Below are 15,207 nucleotides of genomic sequence, written 5' to 3'. Positions count from 1 at the left end.
ACTCATGGGGCGGGCCAGGCCGGGCAGCCATGGCTGTGACACTCTTCTGGACTCCTCTCCTCGTGGGCAAGTTGGGGCCTTGCTCAAGGGGGAGGCCTGGGCTGAGGGGGTAGGATTTAGGGGTGGTAAGATGGAGGTATGGAGGGCCCGCAGAACAGGGATCTGGGTTGGGTGAGGCAGGGGCCAGAAGGGCTTTGGGGTGTTAATGCCATGGCCGGCTGGGGTTCCAGGGAATGGGGCTGGGAGCTGGGCTCTGGGATGAGGGGGCTGGGAGCTCTGAGAGCTGGAGGTGTCCTAGGGCAGGGGTGAGTTTGACAGCGCAAGCCCAGAGGGTCGCGGACCCTTTAATGAGCTGGCTGGGCAGCAGCTTCTGAGCCCAGAGGCTAAATTTGGCCCTGGGAGGGAGGGTGGAGCTGGCGGCCAAGTCCTCTGCTCCTCTCCTGGGCTTAGGATTCCTTTTGCTCAGCTCCTACTGGCCTCTAGGGCAGGCCTTTTCCTTCCCTGTATTTCAGGGGAGGAAGGTGGGGTCTCCAGGCACAGAATGGCTACCCTTCCCCTTCTGTAGGCTCCGGGCCCCCTCTTCCTCTCCTCCGGGCTCTTGGGCATTTAGCATGGGATTCTTTTCCCAGTGCCTTTCACACCCTCACACACACACCCCCCACACACACCCTCACACATCCTCTCACACATCCTCTCACACACCCTCACACACTCCCCCCATCTTCACACACCTTCACACACACCCCCTCACACACACCCTCACACACACCTTCACACACCCTCACACACTCCCCCCACACCTTCACACACCCTCTCACACACACCCTCACACACACCCTCACACACCCTCACACACGCACCTTCACTCACACACTCACACACCCCCACACACCCTCACACACCACCTTCACTCACACACACCCTCACACACCCCTACACACTCTCACACACCCTCACACACCCTCACATACCCTCACACACCCTCCCTCACACACACCCTCACACACACACACCCTCACACACCCTCACACACCCTCACACACACCCTCCCTCACACACACCCTCCCTCACACACACGCTCACACACTCACTCCACACACACCCTCAAACACCCCCTCACCCTCACACACCCCCTTACACCTTCACACACACCTTCACACACCCTCAAACACCCTCACACACACCCTCACACACCCTCACACACACACCCTCACACATACCCTCCCTCACACACACCCACACACCTTCACACACCCTCACACACACCCACACACACCCTCACTCACACAAACCCTCACACACACCCTCACACACCCTCACATACACACCCCCAAACACACCCTCACACACACCCTGACACACACACACCTTCATACACCATCACACAACCCATGCACACCCACATACCCTCACACATGCACCGTCACACACACACCCTCACACATACAACTCTCACTCTTACCCACACACCCTCACACACACCCACACACTCTCACACAGACCCTCATACACACACACCCCCACACACCCCCTCACACATACCCACCCTCTCACACACACCCTCACACACACACACACCCTCACATACACACACACCCTCACACACACACTTCCCAAACATCAGTCCCTGCCCACTGCACCATTAATAGGGGCCTGAAACAAGGAATGGAAGGTTGTGGGAGAGGCTCTCCCACGAATCCCACAACCCAGACATTTAAAATGTCTAACCCAGCAGGGCCTGCTCCCTCACCCCCACCCCAATCCCTTCCTGGGAGGCAGCAAAGGAAGCGCTTCTCTTGGTCCCTTAGGGGCTCCAAGGACTTGGTGGGGAAGGGATCTTATCCCCTGCCCAGGACTGAGGCTGGCCTGTGTGTTTGGGACTTGTGGGGTCCCCACAGTTCTCCTGGCAGGACTGGGGGACTGCGAGGCCCAGCAGACCACGCTATACCCACTTGTGGGCCGTGTCTTTGTGCACACCTTGGACCATGAGACCTTTCTGAGCCTTCCTGAGCACGTCGGTGAGCGGCCTGACAGGCACCCAGGCGGGAGGGCTGGGGTGGACCCCGGAGGGCTCCTGCTGTGACTCTAATCCCCTCTCCTTGCTTCCACCAGCTGTCCCACCGGCTGTCCACATCACCTACCACGCCCACCTCCAGGGACACCCAGACCTGCCCCAGTGGCTCCGCTACACCCAGCGCAGCCCGCACCACCCTGGCTTCCTCTACGGCTCTGCCACTCCAGAAGATCGTGGGCGCCAGGTCATTGAGGTGCCGTCAGGGACCCTGAGAAAATCATAGGGGTGGGCCAGCGTGGCCTCCTAGGAGCAGCCCTACCAGTCCGATTGGGTGTTCCTTCACAGTCATTTACATATAATTTACATACCTCTAATTTGGTATCTGAGTCCTCTCCTGCCAGGCCCCCACTGTGCCACGTTTCTCCCCTAATCCACCTCTCAGGTGTCTATCCCATCCCCCAGGTCACAGCCTACAATCGGGACAGCTTTGATACCACTCAGCAGAGGCTGGTGCTGGAGATTGGGGACTCAGAAGGTACCTCTAGCTGTGCCCCATCCTTTCCTCACCAATGCCAGTCTTGGGGGACCTCCCCTGGAAAGGGAGGGGGCTGTGGACGGGAGAGGCTTGGAGAGGAGTGGAGCAGGGCATCCTGGAAAGTGGGGACAAGGCCTTAGAGAATGGATGCTGGGCTGGGGTTCCAGGCTCTGGAGTTCTGTTACCGGTTGCGTTGCAGAGACTACGGGGCCTTGGCTCGTTGGGGTCTGTGATGGATGGGACACTGAGGGGCCTGAAGGGGTGTGCGGGGATGTGAGGAGGAGCTTCGGGGAGACTTCGCGGGGCAGAGCTGGGTCTGGGTGCAGCCTGAGGTGTCCACCTGGCCTTCCCAGGCCCCCTGCTGCCGTACCAAGCTGAGTTCCTGGTGCGCAGCCATGATGTGGAGGAGGTGCTGCCCTCAGGCCCTGCCAGCCGCTTCCTCTCAGCCTTGGGGGGACTCTGGGAGCCGGGAGAGCTTCAGCTGCTCAACATCACTTCTGCCTTGGACCGTGGGGGCCGTGTCCCCCTTCCCATTGAGGGCCGAAAAGAAGGGTAGGTGTGCAACCCTAGAGGACTTCCTGAAAGAGGATGCTGCTGCTTGTGGCGGGCATAGAACAAGGGTCTCCCTAATTTCCAGGTGGGGCTTTACCATGCACATCTCCACCTCCCAGCGTCACACCACTCTCCACTCCCCTCTGGCTACCCCCCCATCTCCTTGTCCTTCCAGAGCCCAGACCCTAGTTACCTTGAACTCTGTACTTCCCGGTGCCTCATGAGGACATACCAGATCCATCCATTAAAAGACATTCCTTAGTGGGGAGGGTAAGGCCCCCTAGAAGAATGGGTTGCTCTGGGTACTCTCACCATGACCTCAGATCTCTGGGAGGACTGTGACTCCTGCCAGACCCCAGCTGTGCCATGTTCCTCCCTTAATCCTCCCTCCTAGCCGTCTCCCCCATCCCATCCCCAGGTCATAGCCTACAATCAGGACGGTTTCAACAACCCCTGGAGAGTGGTGCCTGGTGCCCCCTGCCCCCACTCTGCTGACAGTGACTTCTATCTGGTCCCAGGGTGTACATTAAGGTGGGTTCTGCCTCACCTTTCTCTACTTGCCTGAAGATGGTGGCATCCCCCGATAGCCACGCCCGCTGTGCCCAGGGCCAGCCTCCACTTCTGTCTTGCTACGACACCTTGGCTCCCCACTTCCGCGTTGACTGGTGCAATGTGACCCTGGTGAGGAGGGATCCTGGGTCCAGGCGTGGGTTGGGGCATGGTCCCCCATCACCGTCCCCCTTCCCTCCCATGCCTCTTCCTACCTCCGTCTCTCTGATTGCTCCAGTCCCCATTTCTTTCTCTGATGCTCTCAGTATTGCCCACAGGCTTAGTCTGATGATACACACACACACACACACACACACACACACACACACACACACACACCGCCTGAAGTTCTACCTTACTCCCACAAGAGGGCGACAGAGTCCGCAATCCACATGTGGGGTCTCCAACTCCCGCGCTCCAGATCCGCCCAGGCCAACAGCTATGTCATAGTCTGGTTCCCAAACCCTTTCCCTACCAAGGGCCTCTGCGTGACAGCTCTGTCTGATTTTCTCTAAGGTTCTACCTAGCAAACCCACTTACAACAAGGATCTGAGAACTCTTCACACTATAAACCAAAGATGCTCACAACAGCTTTTTGGATACTGAGCTGAGGTTCACAGGATCCCACTGCTGGTGTACTCTGTTCCTGTGAATTGACCAACAGAGCAGGGACTCATTCAGGGTCCACAGCCAGTGACTGGTAATTGACAACATTCTTGAGCCCTTGCTATGTGCTGGGCACTGTCCCATCAACATATTTTATGCTCACCACCACTCCAGGAGACAGGTGCTACTATTATCCTTCTGACTTTAGAGGTGACGAAACAGAGGCACATAATCATCCTAGCTAAGCACTTGTCTGAGTCTCGATTCAAACCAGGAGGTCAGACCCTAGAGCTGTGCATTAACCAATGCACTGTCCTGCCTCTGCTGGACTTTGTGTCTCCTGCCCCCTAGTCCTGGCCCCTGCCCTGTTTCTGGGGACCTCTGTGTCCAGCCAGCCACTTCTTGCATCAGCCCTGAGCTCTCTGTGCAGGTGGATAAGTCAGTCCCGGAGCCTGCAGATGAGATGCCCACCCCAGGCGATGGGATCCTGGAGCATGACCCGTTCTTCTGCCCACCCACTGAGGCCCCAGACCGTGACTTCTTGGTGGATGCTCTGGTCACCCTCCTGGTGCCCCTGCTGGTGGCCCTGCTTCTCACCTTGCTGCTGGCCTACGTCATGTGCTGCCGGCGAGAGGGAAGGTGAGTGTGGGCATGAAGGGCAGGGCAGTACCTGCTGGAGCTCACACCCATGGGACTCCTGGTGGCACCTGTGCTGTGTGGGACCCAGACGCCCTGGGAATGGGGTTCTCAGGCACAAAAGGAGTGTGGGGCCCCTTTGTAGGCAACTTAGGGCTTGAGACCTGCCTGGCTTGGCACCAGGAGGGCATTGTGGATAATCGCACACTGACCTCCACACACACTGGAGCCCTGGGGCACCTTGGGGTGAAGCCCAGAGCTGGGCTAACCCTCTCCTTCACTTTCCCACAGGCTGAAGAGAGACCTGGCTACCTCTGAGTGAGTAAAGGAAAGCAGGGGGTGGGATGGGAGCCCACCTAGACAGTTGTTGGACCCCCACCCCCAAACTATGCCATGAACAGCAGAGACAAAATAAATCATTCTGGGGTGACCTCTGAGTCCTAGCCCCGGGCTGGCTGGATGCTGGGCCTGATCTTTCCTGACTCTGCCTTCTTATCTGCTGGTGTCCATAGAAGAGTTTCTAGTGAGCTGGGTGTGGTGGCTCATGCCTGTAATCCCAGCACTTTGGGAGGCTGAGGTGGGAGGATTGGTTGAGCCCAGGAGTTTGAGGCCAGCCTGGGCAACACAGTGAGACCCCATCTCAACAAAATTTTTTTTTAATTAGCCAGGCATGGTGGAGCATGCCTGAGGTCCCAGCTACTTGGGAGGCTGAGATAGGAGAATCGCTTGAGCCTGGGAGGTTGAGGCTGCAGTGAGCCGTAATTGTGCCACTGCACTCCAGCCTGGGCAACAGAGTGAGACTCTTTTCCCCAAAAAAGAAGAGCCTGTTGTGACACAGGGAAATGGGAGCTACTGCCACTCTGGGGGAAATGGCTTGAGAAGCAACTTAAGAGACTTCCAGTATCAGTATGAGTCAGACACCTGCGGTCCAGGCCGGGCCCTGCCACACAATTACTCCGTGACCCTTCTTTCTGGCTTCAGATGCTCCACCTGCAAGACCACGCGGTTGGACTAGCTGGTGTCTATGAATGCTTCCAACTCTGCCAGCCGTTCCCAAATCCTTCCTCTCTTATTTTGGCCTGGTTTCTCCTACTCATGGCCTTACCCCTCCTCTGTGCCCCCAGCCCTTTTCCTCTCCCACTCCCCTGAACCCCAGATTCCAGGAGGCAGATGTGAAATGTTAGCTTCCTTTTATTCTCACTGCACTGAGCCAATGGCGGGCTTGGCACCCCTGACTGCTTGCCCGGCCTGCCTCGTTAATTGCAGTGGCACTTGGCGATCCTTTGAACCCTCTTGACAAGTCACTTGTGCCCCTGTTTGGAGCCCAGTAGTGACCTGCGCTGTCCAAAGGGGCACTGCCCAGAGCGGCACTGCCCAGAGAGGCACTGCCCAGAGCGCCTCCTCTGCTGCTGTTGTCTCTTGACCTTGAGCTTGGACTTGGAGGCCTGCTTCTTGCCCAGGGTGAAGGAGCCAGAGGCCCCCTGCCGGTCACCTGCTGAGCATGCCCTTGTCCACCAGCCCCTTGAGCACACGCTTGAAGTGATAGGCATTTCGGGCCATGTCGTAGCCCGCGGTGGAAACAGCCTTCTTCAGGGTGGCCATGGACACATACTTGCAGGTCCCCTTGTCTGCCACAGCCCTCAGGATCACCTTGGATATGCTGGGCTTCTGGCAGGCTTTGGCACAGGTGCGTTGCCCAGTCGCTTTCTTGCTAGGGACACGCTGCCCTGCTGGCCTCCACTCAAGGCAGTATTTGAGGTCAAGGGCACTGACAGGGACAGTGGCGAAGTGCCTTTCGGCTTCTCTCCCTGGGGTAGGTGAAATATCTTGGGTGCAAGGACCTCCAGGGCAGCTGGCAGTCTCCACTGGGCTGCTCTTTGCATGATGGCTGAGGTGCGTCCTGGTTCCTGGTCCTCCCCGAGGCTTCCTCTTGGGCTCCAGCCCTCGCCTTTCCCTGGGTGGCCAGAGAGAGGATCAAGGATGGTCACCCATGGCTGGCTTCCACAGACTTGTGCTCCTGGTGCAGGGGGTGGTGACGTTATCTCTGTGGTGACCTCAGAGGCTACCAGAATTCTGTGTGGGTCACAGTAGCCTCATTGTTTCCTCCAGGGAGGGGTGGACCAGAGATGCCAGATGGTGGAGGCATGTAACATGCCAGGTGTCCTGGGGAGGAAGGCTGCTCTCATGGGCCAAACAGTGGGCCTGCACGGTGCGTGCGCATATGCATGTGTGTGTGCACATGCCTGGGCTGATTTTATTTTGTTTTATTTTATTATTATTATTATTATTTTTTGAAACAGAGTTTCACTCTCTTGCCCAGGCTAGAGTGAAGTGGCGCGATCTCGGCTCACTGCAAGCTCTGCCTCCTGGGTTCACGCCATTCTCCTGCCTCAGCCTCCCGAGTAGCTGAGACTACAGGCACCTGCCACCATGCCTGGCTAATTTTTTGTATTTTTAGTAGAGACGGGGTTTCACCGTGTTAGCCAGGATGGTCTCGTCTCGATCTCCTGACCTCGTGATCCACCCACCTTGGTCTCCCTAAGTGCTGGGATTACAGGCGTGAGCCACCACACCTGGCCTATTTTTAAAACAATTTTTAGAGAGGATCTCACTCTGAGGCTGGGCGCGGTGGCTCACGCCTGTAATCCCAGCACTTTGGGAGGGCGAGGCAGGTGGATCACAAGGTCAGGAGATCAAGACCATCCTGGCTGACACGGTGAAACTCCGTCTCTACTAAAAATACAAAAAATTAGCCGGGCGTGGTGGCGGGTGCCTGTAGTCCCAGCTACTTGGGAGGCTGAGGCAGGAGAATGGCGTGAACCCGGGAGGTGGAGCTTGCAGTGAGCCGAGATTGTGCCACTGCACTCCAGTCTGGGAGACACAGCGAGACCCCATCTCAAAAAAAAAAAAAAAAAAAAAGAGAGGGTCTCACTCTGTCACCCAAGCTGGAGTGCAGTGGCATGATCGTAGCTCACTGCAACCTCGAACTCCCTGGGCTCAGCGATCCTCCCATCTCAGCTTCCTGAGTAGCTGGGACTAAAGCTACTGCACCTGGCATGGCCCTCAGTTTTAAACTCACCATTTTGACCCCACCATCTTGACCTACTGGGTTTTTGAGCCACTGGGTTGAGGAATACAAGCTTTGCAGGCATCAGGGCTATACCAACATTTATGAATTTTTTATAGGGAATATATTTTCCAGAGTGAACAGAGATGTAATTCCTTGATCTATGCTGAGTTGACTTAATTCCTCAAGCAACTTTCTATACAAAGCAGTTAAAAGGCTTTGCTTTTATTTTCTGTTTTCATTTTTGTAGAATTTTTTCCCCATGGGGATCAGTGATTTTTCATGTACATTTCACTGGGAAGATTTTATTCCCCAATTTTTTTGGACTGTGCCAAATGTAATCACTAACATCTACTGCCACTGAGGATATTCTCTTGTGACCAGTATTTCCTCCACATCCAGCTTTCCCTGGGTCAACTCTGTAGCTCTGATGTTGTCAGAAAAATCTGCTGCCTCCGTCCATTTGAAATCAATAACCATTTTACCATGTGCAACATTAGCCTTGGCTGGTTTGGATTTTGTGTTGATGAATTTCTACAAAATCCAGTTTTTCACTTGTTCAATGTCTGCCACTTTTCAGATTATCCACAAGTTATGATTCTGCTGTCTGCTTTTCACCTAGATCAGATTTCAGTGATTGCACAGAGTCCTCCAGGTCCCATGACCCTCTCCTGGGGATTTCTGTGCCAGAGGCAGTGCTTTCGGGACTGTGTGTTGGTGGTGGAGTGGGAGTGGGTGAGACCCGGGCCGCGTGTGTGTGTGTGTGCCTGAGTGTGTAGGAATGCCTGCCGTTTGTCTGTCTGCCCAAGTGCTGATGTGGAAGGAACGTGGGGAAGCCACTGCGGGGTCTGGCTTCTGCTCTTGCTCTAGAAAAACATCCCCAGCACATATTTCCACCTGCGTGTTGCCAGAGTAATGAGGCCCAGATGTGGGACTGGGAGTAAGGAGGGGACCCACTGACTGAGGCCTTCCTCTGCCAGGGCCTCACCTGCCCAGCTGTCTCCATCTCAGCATCCACACACTGGTTGCTGTCTTTCCCCTCAGTCTCCCCTTGCCTGGGAATAGAAAATTGTGTTTCGGATAACTCAGCTCACCAAATTCCAGACTCAAGAGCTCATCTTGCCCCTCCCCTGGCCTTAGATGGTGACTCCACCTCTTCCTGCTGGCCAGACAGGACTTGGTCCCACGCCCCGCAGGAGGAGCGTGGCCCATTCGGTGTGAAGCTAGGTCTTTTCTGTGGTCTAAACTGTCAGGCTCTAACTGGAGTCTGTGTCCACTAATTGGGACCTGAACATGGGTGGTGATCACTTCTCCTCTCTCATCTCATCAGTAACCAAGTGGCAAGTGGGGTTGCTTCATCCCTGCCTGGGACCCCAGCTCCTCTAAGAAAACCAATTCTTGGCTGGGTGTGGTGGCTCATGCCTGTAATCCCAGCACTTTGGGAGGCAGAGGCAGGAGGGTCTCTTGAGGCCAGGAGTTCAAGACCAGCCTGGACAACATAGTAAGACACCTGTCTCTACAAAAAAAATTTTTTCTTTTTTTTTTTGAGACGGAGTCTCGCTCTGTTGCCCAGGCTGGAGTGCAGTGGCGTGATCTCGGCTCACTGCAAGCTCCGCCTCCCGGGTTCATGCCATTCTCCTGCCTCAGCCTCCCGAGTAGCTGGGACTACAGGTGCCTGCCACCACGCCCGGCTAATTTTTTTGTATTTTTAGTAGAGATGGGGTTTCACCGTGTTAGCCAGGATGGTCTTGATCTCCTGACCTCGTGATCTGCCCGTCTCGGCCTCCCAAAGTGCTGGGATTACAGGCGTGAGCCACTGCGCCTGGCCAAAAATATTTTTAAAAACTAGCCGAGCATGGTGATTTGCACTTATAGTCCCAGTTACTCAGGAGGCTGAGGCAGGAGGATCGCTTGAGCCCAGGAGGTGGAGGCTGCAGTGAGCTATGACTGTGCCACTGCACTGAAGTTGGTAACGAAGTGAGACCCCATCTCTTAAAAATAAATAAATAAATAATATAAATAAACAATATAAAGCTCAGCAAATACTGGCTTCTGGAAGAATATGGCCCCTGTGGATGTCTGTTCATGTCTCTGTATCTTGTGAGCGCTTACCACGTGGTGAGCACTGTTCTAAACACTAAGCTGCATTTTCTCTTTTAATCTTCACAGCAGTCCTAGGAGGTAGGTTTTTTTTTTTTTTTTTTTTTTTTTTAATAGAGATGTAGTTTCACCATGTTGGGCAGGCTGGCCTTGAACTCTTGGCCTCAGGTGATCCATCTCCTTCAGCCTCCCAAAGTGCTGGGATTACAGGCATGAGCCACTGCGCCCAGCCTGGTGGTAGGTGCTATTATCTCCATTTGGCAGTTGAGCAAACTAAGGCATGAAGTGGTTAAGCAACTTGCCCAAGACACACAGCCTTGAACCCAGGCTGTCTACACCCACAGCCCATGTCTCGAGCACTGGACACTGAACAGGCACCATAGAGCTTTCTCTTTCCTTTTTTTCCTTGAGATGGAGTCTCTCTCACCCAGGCTGGAGTGCAGTGGCGTGATCTCGGCTCACTGCAACCTCCGCCTCCCAGGTTCAAGTGATTCTCCTGTCTCAGCCTCCTGAGTAGCTGGGATTACAGGTGCCCACCACCATGCCTGGCTAATTTTTTATTTTTATTTTTTGTAGCAACAGGGTTTCACCACGTTGGCCATGGTTATCTCAAACTCCTGACCTCAAGTGATCTGCCTGCCTCAGCCTCCCAAAGTGCTGGGATTACAGGCGTGAGCCACCGCGCCCAGCCCTGTAGAGCTTTCTGTTTATTTTCTGCCCCTGCACCATGTGTTTGAGTCTCTCCCCAAGTAAGTGTTGGGGAGGACTGCAGGGTGACTCAGAGGCAGTGCCAGGCTGCACTCCAGGGCAGCTGACTCCCAGAGCTGACGACTCCCAACTTGTGCCTCCAGCATCCAGATGGTCCACCACTGCACCATCCACGGGAACACAGAGGAGCTGCGGCAGATGGCGGCCAACCGCGAGGTGCCCCGGCCACTCTCCACCCTGCCCATGTTCAATGTGCGCACGGGCGAGCGACTGCCTCCCCGTGTGGACAGCGCCCAGGTGCCCCTCATTCTGGACCAGCACTGAGGGCTCGGCCAGGTGGGTCTGATGGGCGATGTCAGCCTTATTTCTGGGAACAAGATGGCCTTTATCTCAAGGCTGGGGCAAATGGTGGGGTCTGGGAGAGTTCAGGGCAACAGGCACATAGACTTGCCTGCCCCTCTGAGGCAGCTGCTGGGGGTACCCACCAGTGCCAGGGCTGTGACCCCAATGCCAAGCACTCAGGGTTGGAGGGTCAGGGTGGGGAAGGCAGGAGAACCGGCATCTGGCCCTCTCAGCCTTCCACTCTCTCTTCCCATAGTGGTTCCAGGTCCAGCCCTGACTTCATCCTCCCTTCTGTGTCCACTCGGCAAGCAGCACATCCCACCTGCTGATTCCAGCTCCTGGCCCGCCTGGAACCCAGGCTCTAAACAAGCAGGGAGAGGGAGTGGGGCGGGGTGAGAGTGTGTGGAGTAAGGACATTCAGAATAAATACCTGCTGCTCTGCTCACCTATTGCTGCTGGCAGCCTCCCCAGTCCTCACTGGCTCTGTTTCCCTTTGTGCTTTCTGGGAGGCCCCACAGGCAGCCAGTGCCTGCCAGCCTGCCCTTTGGACTCTTGGCATTTTGCCTTTTTCTCAAATTCTCCGGAAGAAAGAGGGAAGGACCTGCTACCTGCAGCCCTCCCACGAACCTGGTAGTGAGGGATGCCTGGATCATCATTCCCATTTCATAGAGGAGGAAACAGAGACCAAGGGAGAGTCAATGACTTACCCAAGGTTACAGAGCAAGCAAGTGGCAAAGCTTGGATTTGACCCTGGCATGTCTGCCTTCATCCTGCCTTCTACAGTGTTGAGGGGTTCTAGAAGCAGGAAATCCAGGCCCTTACCTGCAGATTCTGTTGGCACCTCAAGATTCCCTGGAGGGAGAGTCCCTCTGTCTGTTGTGTTTGGAGAGAAGCTAATCTAGATATGGAGAGTGGGGCCGGGCGCAGTGGCTCACACCTGTAATCCCAACACTTTGGGAGGCCAAAACAGGCAGATCACTTGAGGTCAGGAGTTCGAGACCAGTCTGGCCAACATGGTGAAACCCCATCTCTACTAAAAATACAAAAATTAGCCAGGCATGGTGGCACGTACCTGTAATCACAGCTACTTGGGAGGCTGAGGCAGGAGAATCACTTGAACCCAGGAGGTGGAGGTTGCAGATCACACCACTGTACTCCAGCCTGGGCGACAGAGCAAAACTCTGTAAAAAAAAAAAACAAAACAAACAAACAAACAAAAAGATATCAAAAGGAGGTTGGAATGCGGGTCCCGAATGCCCTAGGCTCAAGGACTCCCCACCTTGCTGAGCTCCTCCAGAGATGGGCAGGGATGCAGAGGACACAGCACAGCCTGGGACCCTTGTTGGGCTGAATGTCACTAGCACAGCTTGACCCCACATGAGCTCAGAAGAGCTCAGCTGGCCATGAGGAGGCCTGAACCTGTTTTTCCCAGGTGGCTACAACCAAATTGGACCAGTTCTCCCCTGATCACTGCCACCTGGCCACATCCAGGCTCATATACTCCTGCGTGAAGACAGGCCTGAGACGGGCCTGGCTAAAAGAGGGACAGCTGGCAAGGCCCTCCCCTAGTGGCAACTCCGAGAGAACCCAGACAAGGGCTGGCATCGCCACTCCAGCCTCCTTCTCCTTTTCCTCTGCTGGGAGCCCCTGGCTCCCACATCCACACAATTAGCCCCTCACTGCAGGTTCTGTCGTTGCCCAAAGGGCACCTCCTCAGAGAGGCCTTCCCTGTCCCCGCTGTGGTCCCACCGCCTGCCCTGCGAGGACTTCCTGCTCTCTGAGAGGATTTGTGCTGTCTGGGCTCACGTATTCCGAGTCCTCTTCCGCCCTAGAACATACGATTCTTTCAGCCTGCAGCAGGTGCGGTGCCTGCACACAGTGAGTGCTCAGGAAGGATGTTCTGAAGGGAGGCATGAAGGGACACCATGTGTATGGGTTTGCTCAGCATTCTTTCTTTCTTTTAGAGCCAGGGTCTCACTACGTTGCCCAGGCTTGTCCCAAACTCCTGGCCTCAAGCGATCCTCTTGCCTCAGCCTCCTGAGAAGCTGGGATGACCTCCGTGAGCCACCATGCCTGTGCTCAGCGTTCTTAAGGAGGTTGCTCCCCTTCTCAGGGGACGGGGTGAGCAAGGCCATGGCTAAAGGTTCTTCCATTATCTCCTGTGCCTCCCTGTACCCATTAGTTAGTCAATCAACTCGTCAAACATTGGTTTCATGAGCATCTGCTGAGGCAGGCCGAGGTGCAGTGTACTGCTTAATGATTGCCTGTTGAATGACTAGCTCTTTAGGTGCCCACGCCATAACCAAATGGGTTCTTTGACTAGCGGGTGCCTCTGGCTTATCATTGGCTATTTCTTTCTTTCTCCTGAAGGAAACCAGGAGTTGCGCAGACTGGAGGCTCCAGCAGCCAGCCTGCTGTCTGGGGTAGCTCCTCCTTGATCCCTGCTCCCTTGAGGGGGAGGCTGCCCACCCCTCATCTCTGGGCTCGCCCCCTGCAGCCAGGCAGCTCTTGGGCCTCCAGTGCTCTTCCTGTGCCGGCCAGGGCTGGGAGAGTGCAAGGCCAGCTCTTCACTTCCCAGCTTTGCCTTGGGGTCTTGGCAGCGCCTTTCTCCCTGCTCAGCTCCAAAGAGCACACGGGAGCCTGGCTGCCGGCCTGAGAGGAAGTGGCCCAGACAAGTAGCTGGGAGGATGGCGTGCCTGCAGAGGACGCCAAGCCCTGCCTGGGCACACACATCCAGAGGTCCCCGGCAGCACGCTGGGAAGGCACAGACACACTTAGTTCCTCCCCACCGGGCAACAGCCCCTCCCTGGCGTGCAAGATTCCAACCAGCAGTCACGCTCCACTCCCCACAGCCAAGGACAAAGAAGGGCAGCTGCCCCCACAGCCACCTCCATCGGGAGACGGCCTGCTGCACACTCTGCTCCACCCCTGTCTCCTCCAGTCCCATGATGGTATCGCCCCTGTGGCCCAGTGGGTGGCCTCCACCTTCCTTCTAAAGACAGCACCCACACGTGGCCTGACGCTCAGACATTCCCTCACCACCTCTCTATCGGCCAGACCTGGCGACTGAAGGCGCCACCTAGGGCCGGCCTCAGCCCCCTGCTGCACACTGCCCGGGAGCAGGACTGGAATCATGATCCTGCCACACAACAGCTGGCTCAGCCAGCTGAGGGTTAGTTTACTCATAAGATGATCGTCATAACCACCTTGGGGCTGTTGTGAGAATTTGTGGGAACTGGACACTCTGGCAACTCCCAAGGATGGAGACATTATTGCATACAAGCACACACACAATCCCCCAAGGCCAGAGGTCCCTGGGGTCTCCCTGGCCCCTAAGATCCAGGCTAAATGAACTCCATTTCCAGCTGTGCCTTGTAAAAAGTTCAGTCTCTCCCTGTGAATTGGGGGTGGCAGCCTAAATTCATATGATCTTTGGCATGGATCTGCTGCCTAGAGCTGCGCCATCCAGTCCAACAGCCTCAGGCCACGTGGCTACTGAGCACTTAAGCTGTGGCTAGTCCAAACTGAGAAGTACTGTCAGTGTAATTGTGAAATGATCAGATTTGGGGATACATTAGGTTAAATAAAAGACATTGCTAACATTAGTTTTACCTGTAGTTACTTATTTATTCTTTTGAGATGAAGTCTCACTATGTTGCCCAGGCTGGAGTGCAGTGGCATGATCATAGCTTACTGTTACCTCAAACTCAAGTGGCCTCAGCCACCAAGTAGCTAGGATTACAGGCACTCACCACCACATCTGGCTAATTTTTAAATTTTTTTTGTAGAGAGAGGGTCTCACTATGTTGTCCAGGCTGGTCTCAAACTCCTGGCCTCAAGGGATCCTCCTGCCTCAGCCTCCTGAGTAGCTAGGACATGCCCTACAGCACCAGCCTTTTTATTTTTTATTTTTTATTTTTTTTGAGATGGAGTCTCGCTCCATTGCCCAAGCTGGAGTGCAGTGGCACTATCTCGGCTCACTGCAACCTCCACCTCCCTGATTCAAGCAATTCCCCTGCCTCAACCTCCCAAGTAGCTGGGATTACAGGCGCACACCGCCAGGCCCAGCTAATTTTTTCTTGTATTTTTTGTGGAGGC

The 15,207-nt window shown here is 55.2% G+C and overlaps 2 protein-coding genes across 3 annotated transcripts; one reads left to right on the top strand and one right to left on the bottom strand.

The window, feature by feature from the left end:
* Window positions 1–11,582, top strand: SGCA (sarcoglycan alpha). Of its 2 annotated transcripts, XM_005583655.5 has the most exons (10): window positions 1–66; window positions 1,899–2,018; window positions 2,113–2,267; window positions 2,477–2,549; window positions 2,903–3,101; window positions 3,620–3,782; window positions 4,687–4,895; window positions 5,184–5,210; window positions 10,911–11,103; window positions 11,366–11,582. In XM_005583655.5, the coding sequence occupies exons 1-9, from the start codon at window positions 30–32 to the stop codon at window positions 11,089–11,091; spliced, it is 1,164 nt and encodes a 387-aa protein (XP_005583712.4). In that variant the 5' UTR covers window positions 1–29; the 3' UTR covers window positions 11,092–11,103; window positions 11,366–11,582. The 2 variants fall into 2 exon arrangements, with proteins under 2 accessions (XP_005583712.4, XP_045230923.2); XM_045374988.3 differs by lacking the exon at window positions 1,899–2,018.
* Window positions 6,066–6,863, bottom strand: LOC102127439 (putative histone H1.9; the record flags this gene model as incomplete). Its single annotated transcript, XM_065532550.2, is given in 2 exon segments — window positions 6,066–6,397; window positions 6,399–6,863. Coding segments are annotated over 2 exon segments (714 nt in total), but the record flags the coding sequence as incomplete, so codon positions are not given.
* Window positions 11,583–15,207: the final 3,625 nt, after the last annotated feature.

Source organism: Macaca fascicularis, chromosome 16 (genome assembly GCF_037993035.2).
Source record: "Macaca fascicularis isolate 582-1 chromosome 16, T2T-MFA8v1.1".
NCBI lineage: Eukaryota > Metazoa > Chordata > Mammalia > Primates > Cercopithecidae > Macaca > Macaca fascicularis.
This window is presented reverse-complemented; position numbering and strand designations above follow the sequence as displayed.

Excerpts from the sequence above, each read along its gene's own strand:
- SGCA (XM_005583655.5), top strand. The coding sequence starts at position 30 with ATGGCTGTGACACTCTTCTGGACTCCTCTCCTCGTGG. Across the intron at positions 2,268-2,476 it reads GTGGGCGCCAGGTCATTGAG|GTCACAGCCTACAATCGGGA; the intron begins GTGCCGTCAGGG and ends CCCATCCCCCAG. Across the intron at positions 4,896-5,183 it reads TGCTGCCGGCGAGAGGGAAG|GCTGAAGAGAGACCTGGCTA; the intron begins GTGAGTGTGGGC and ends ACTTTCCCACAG.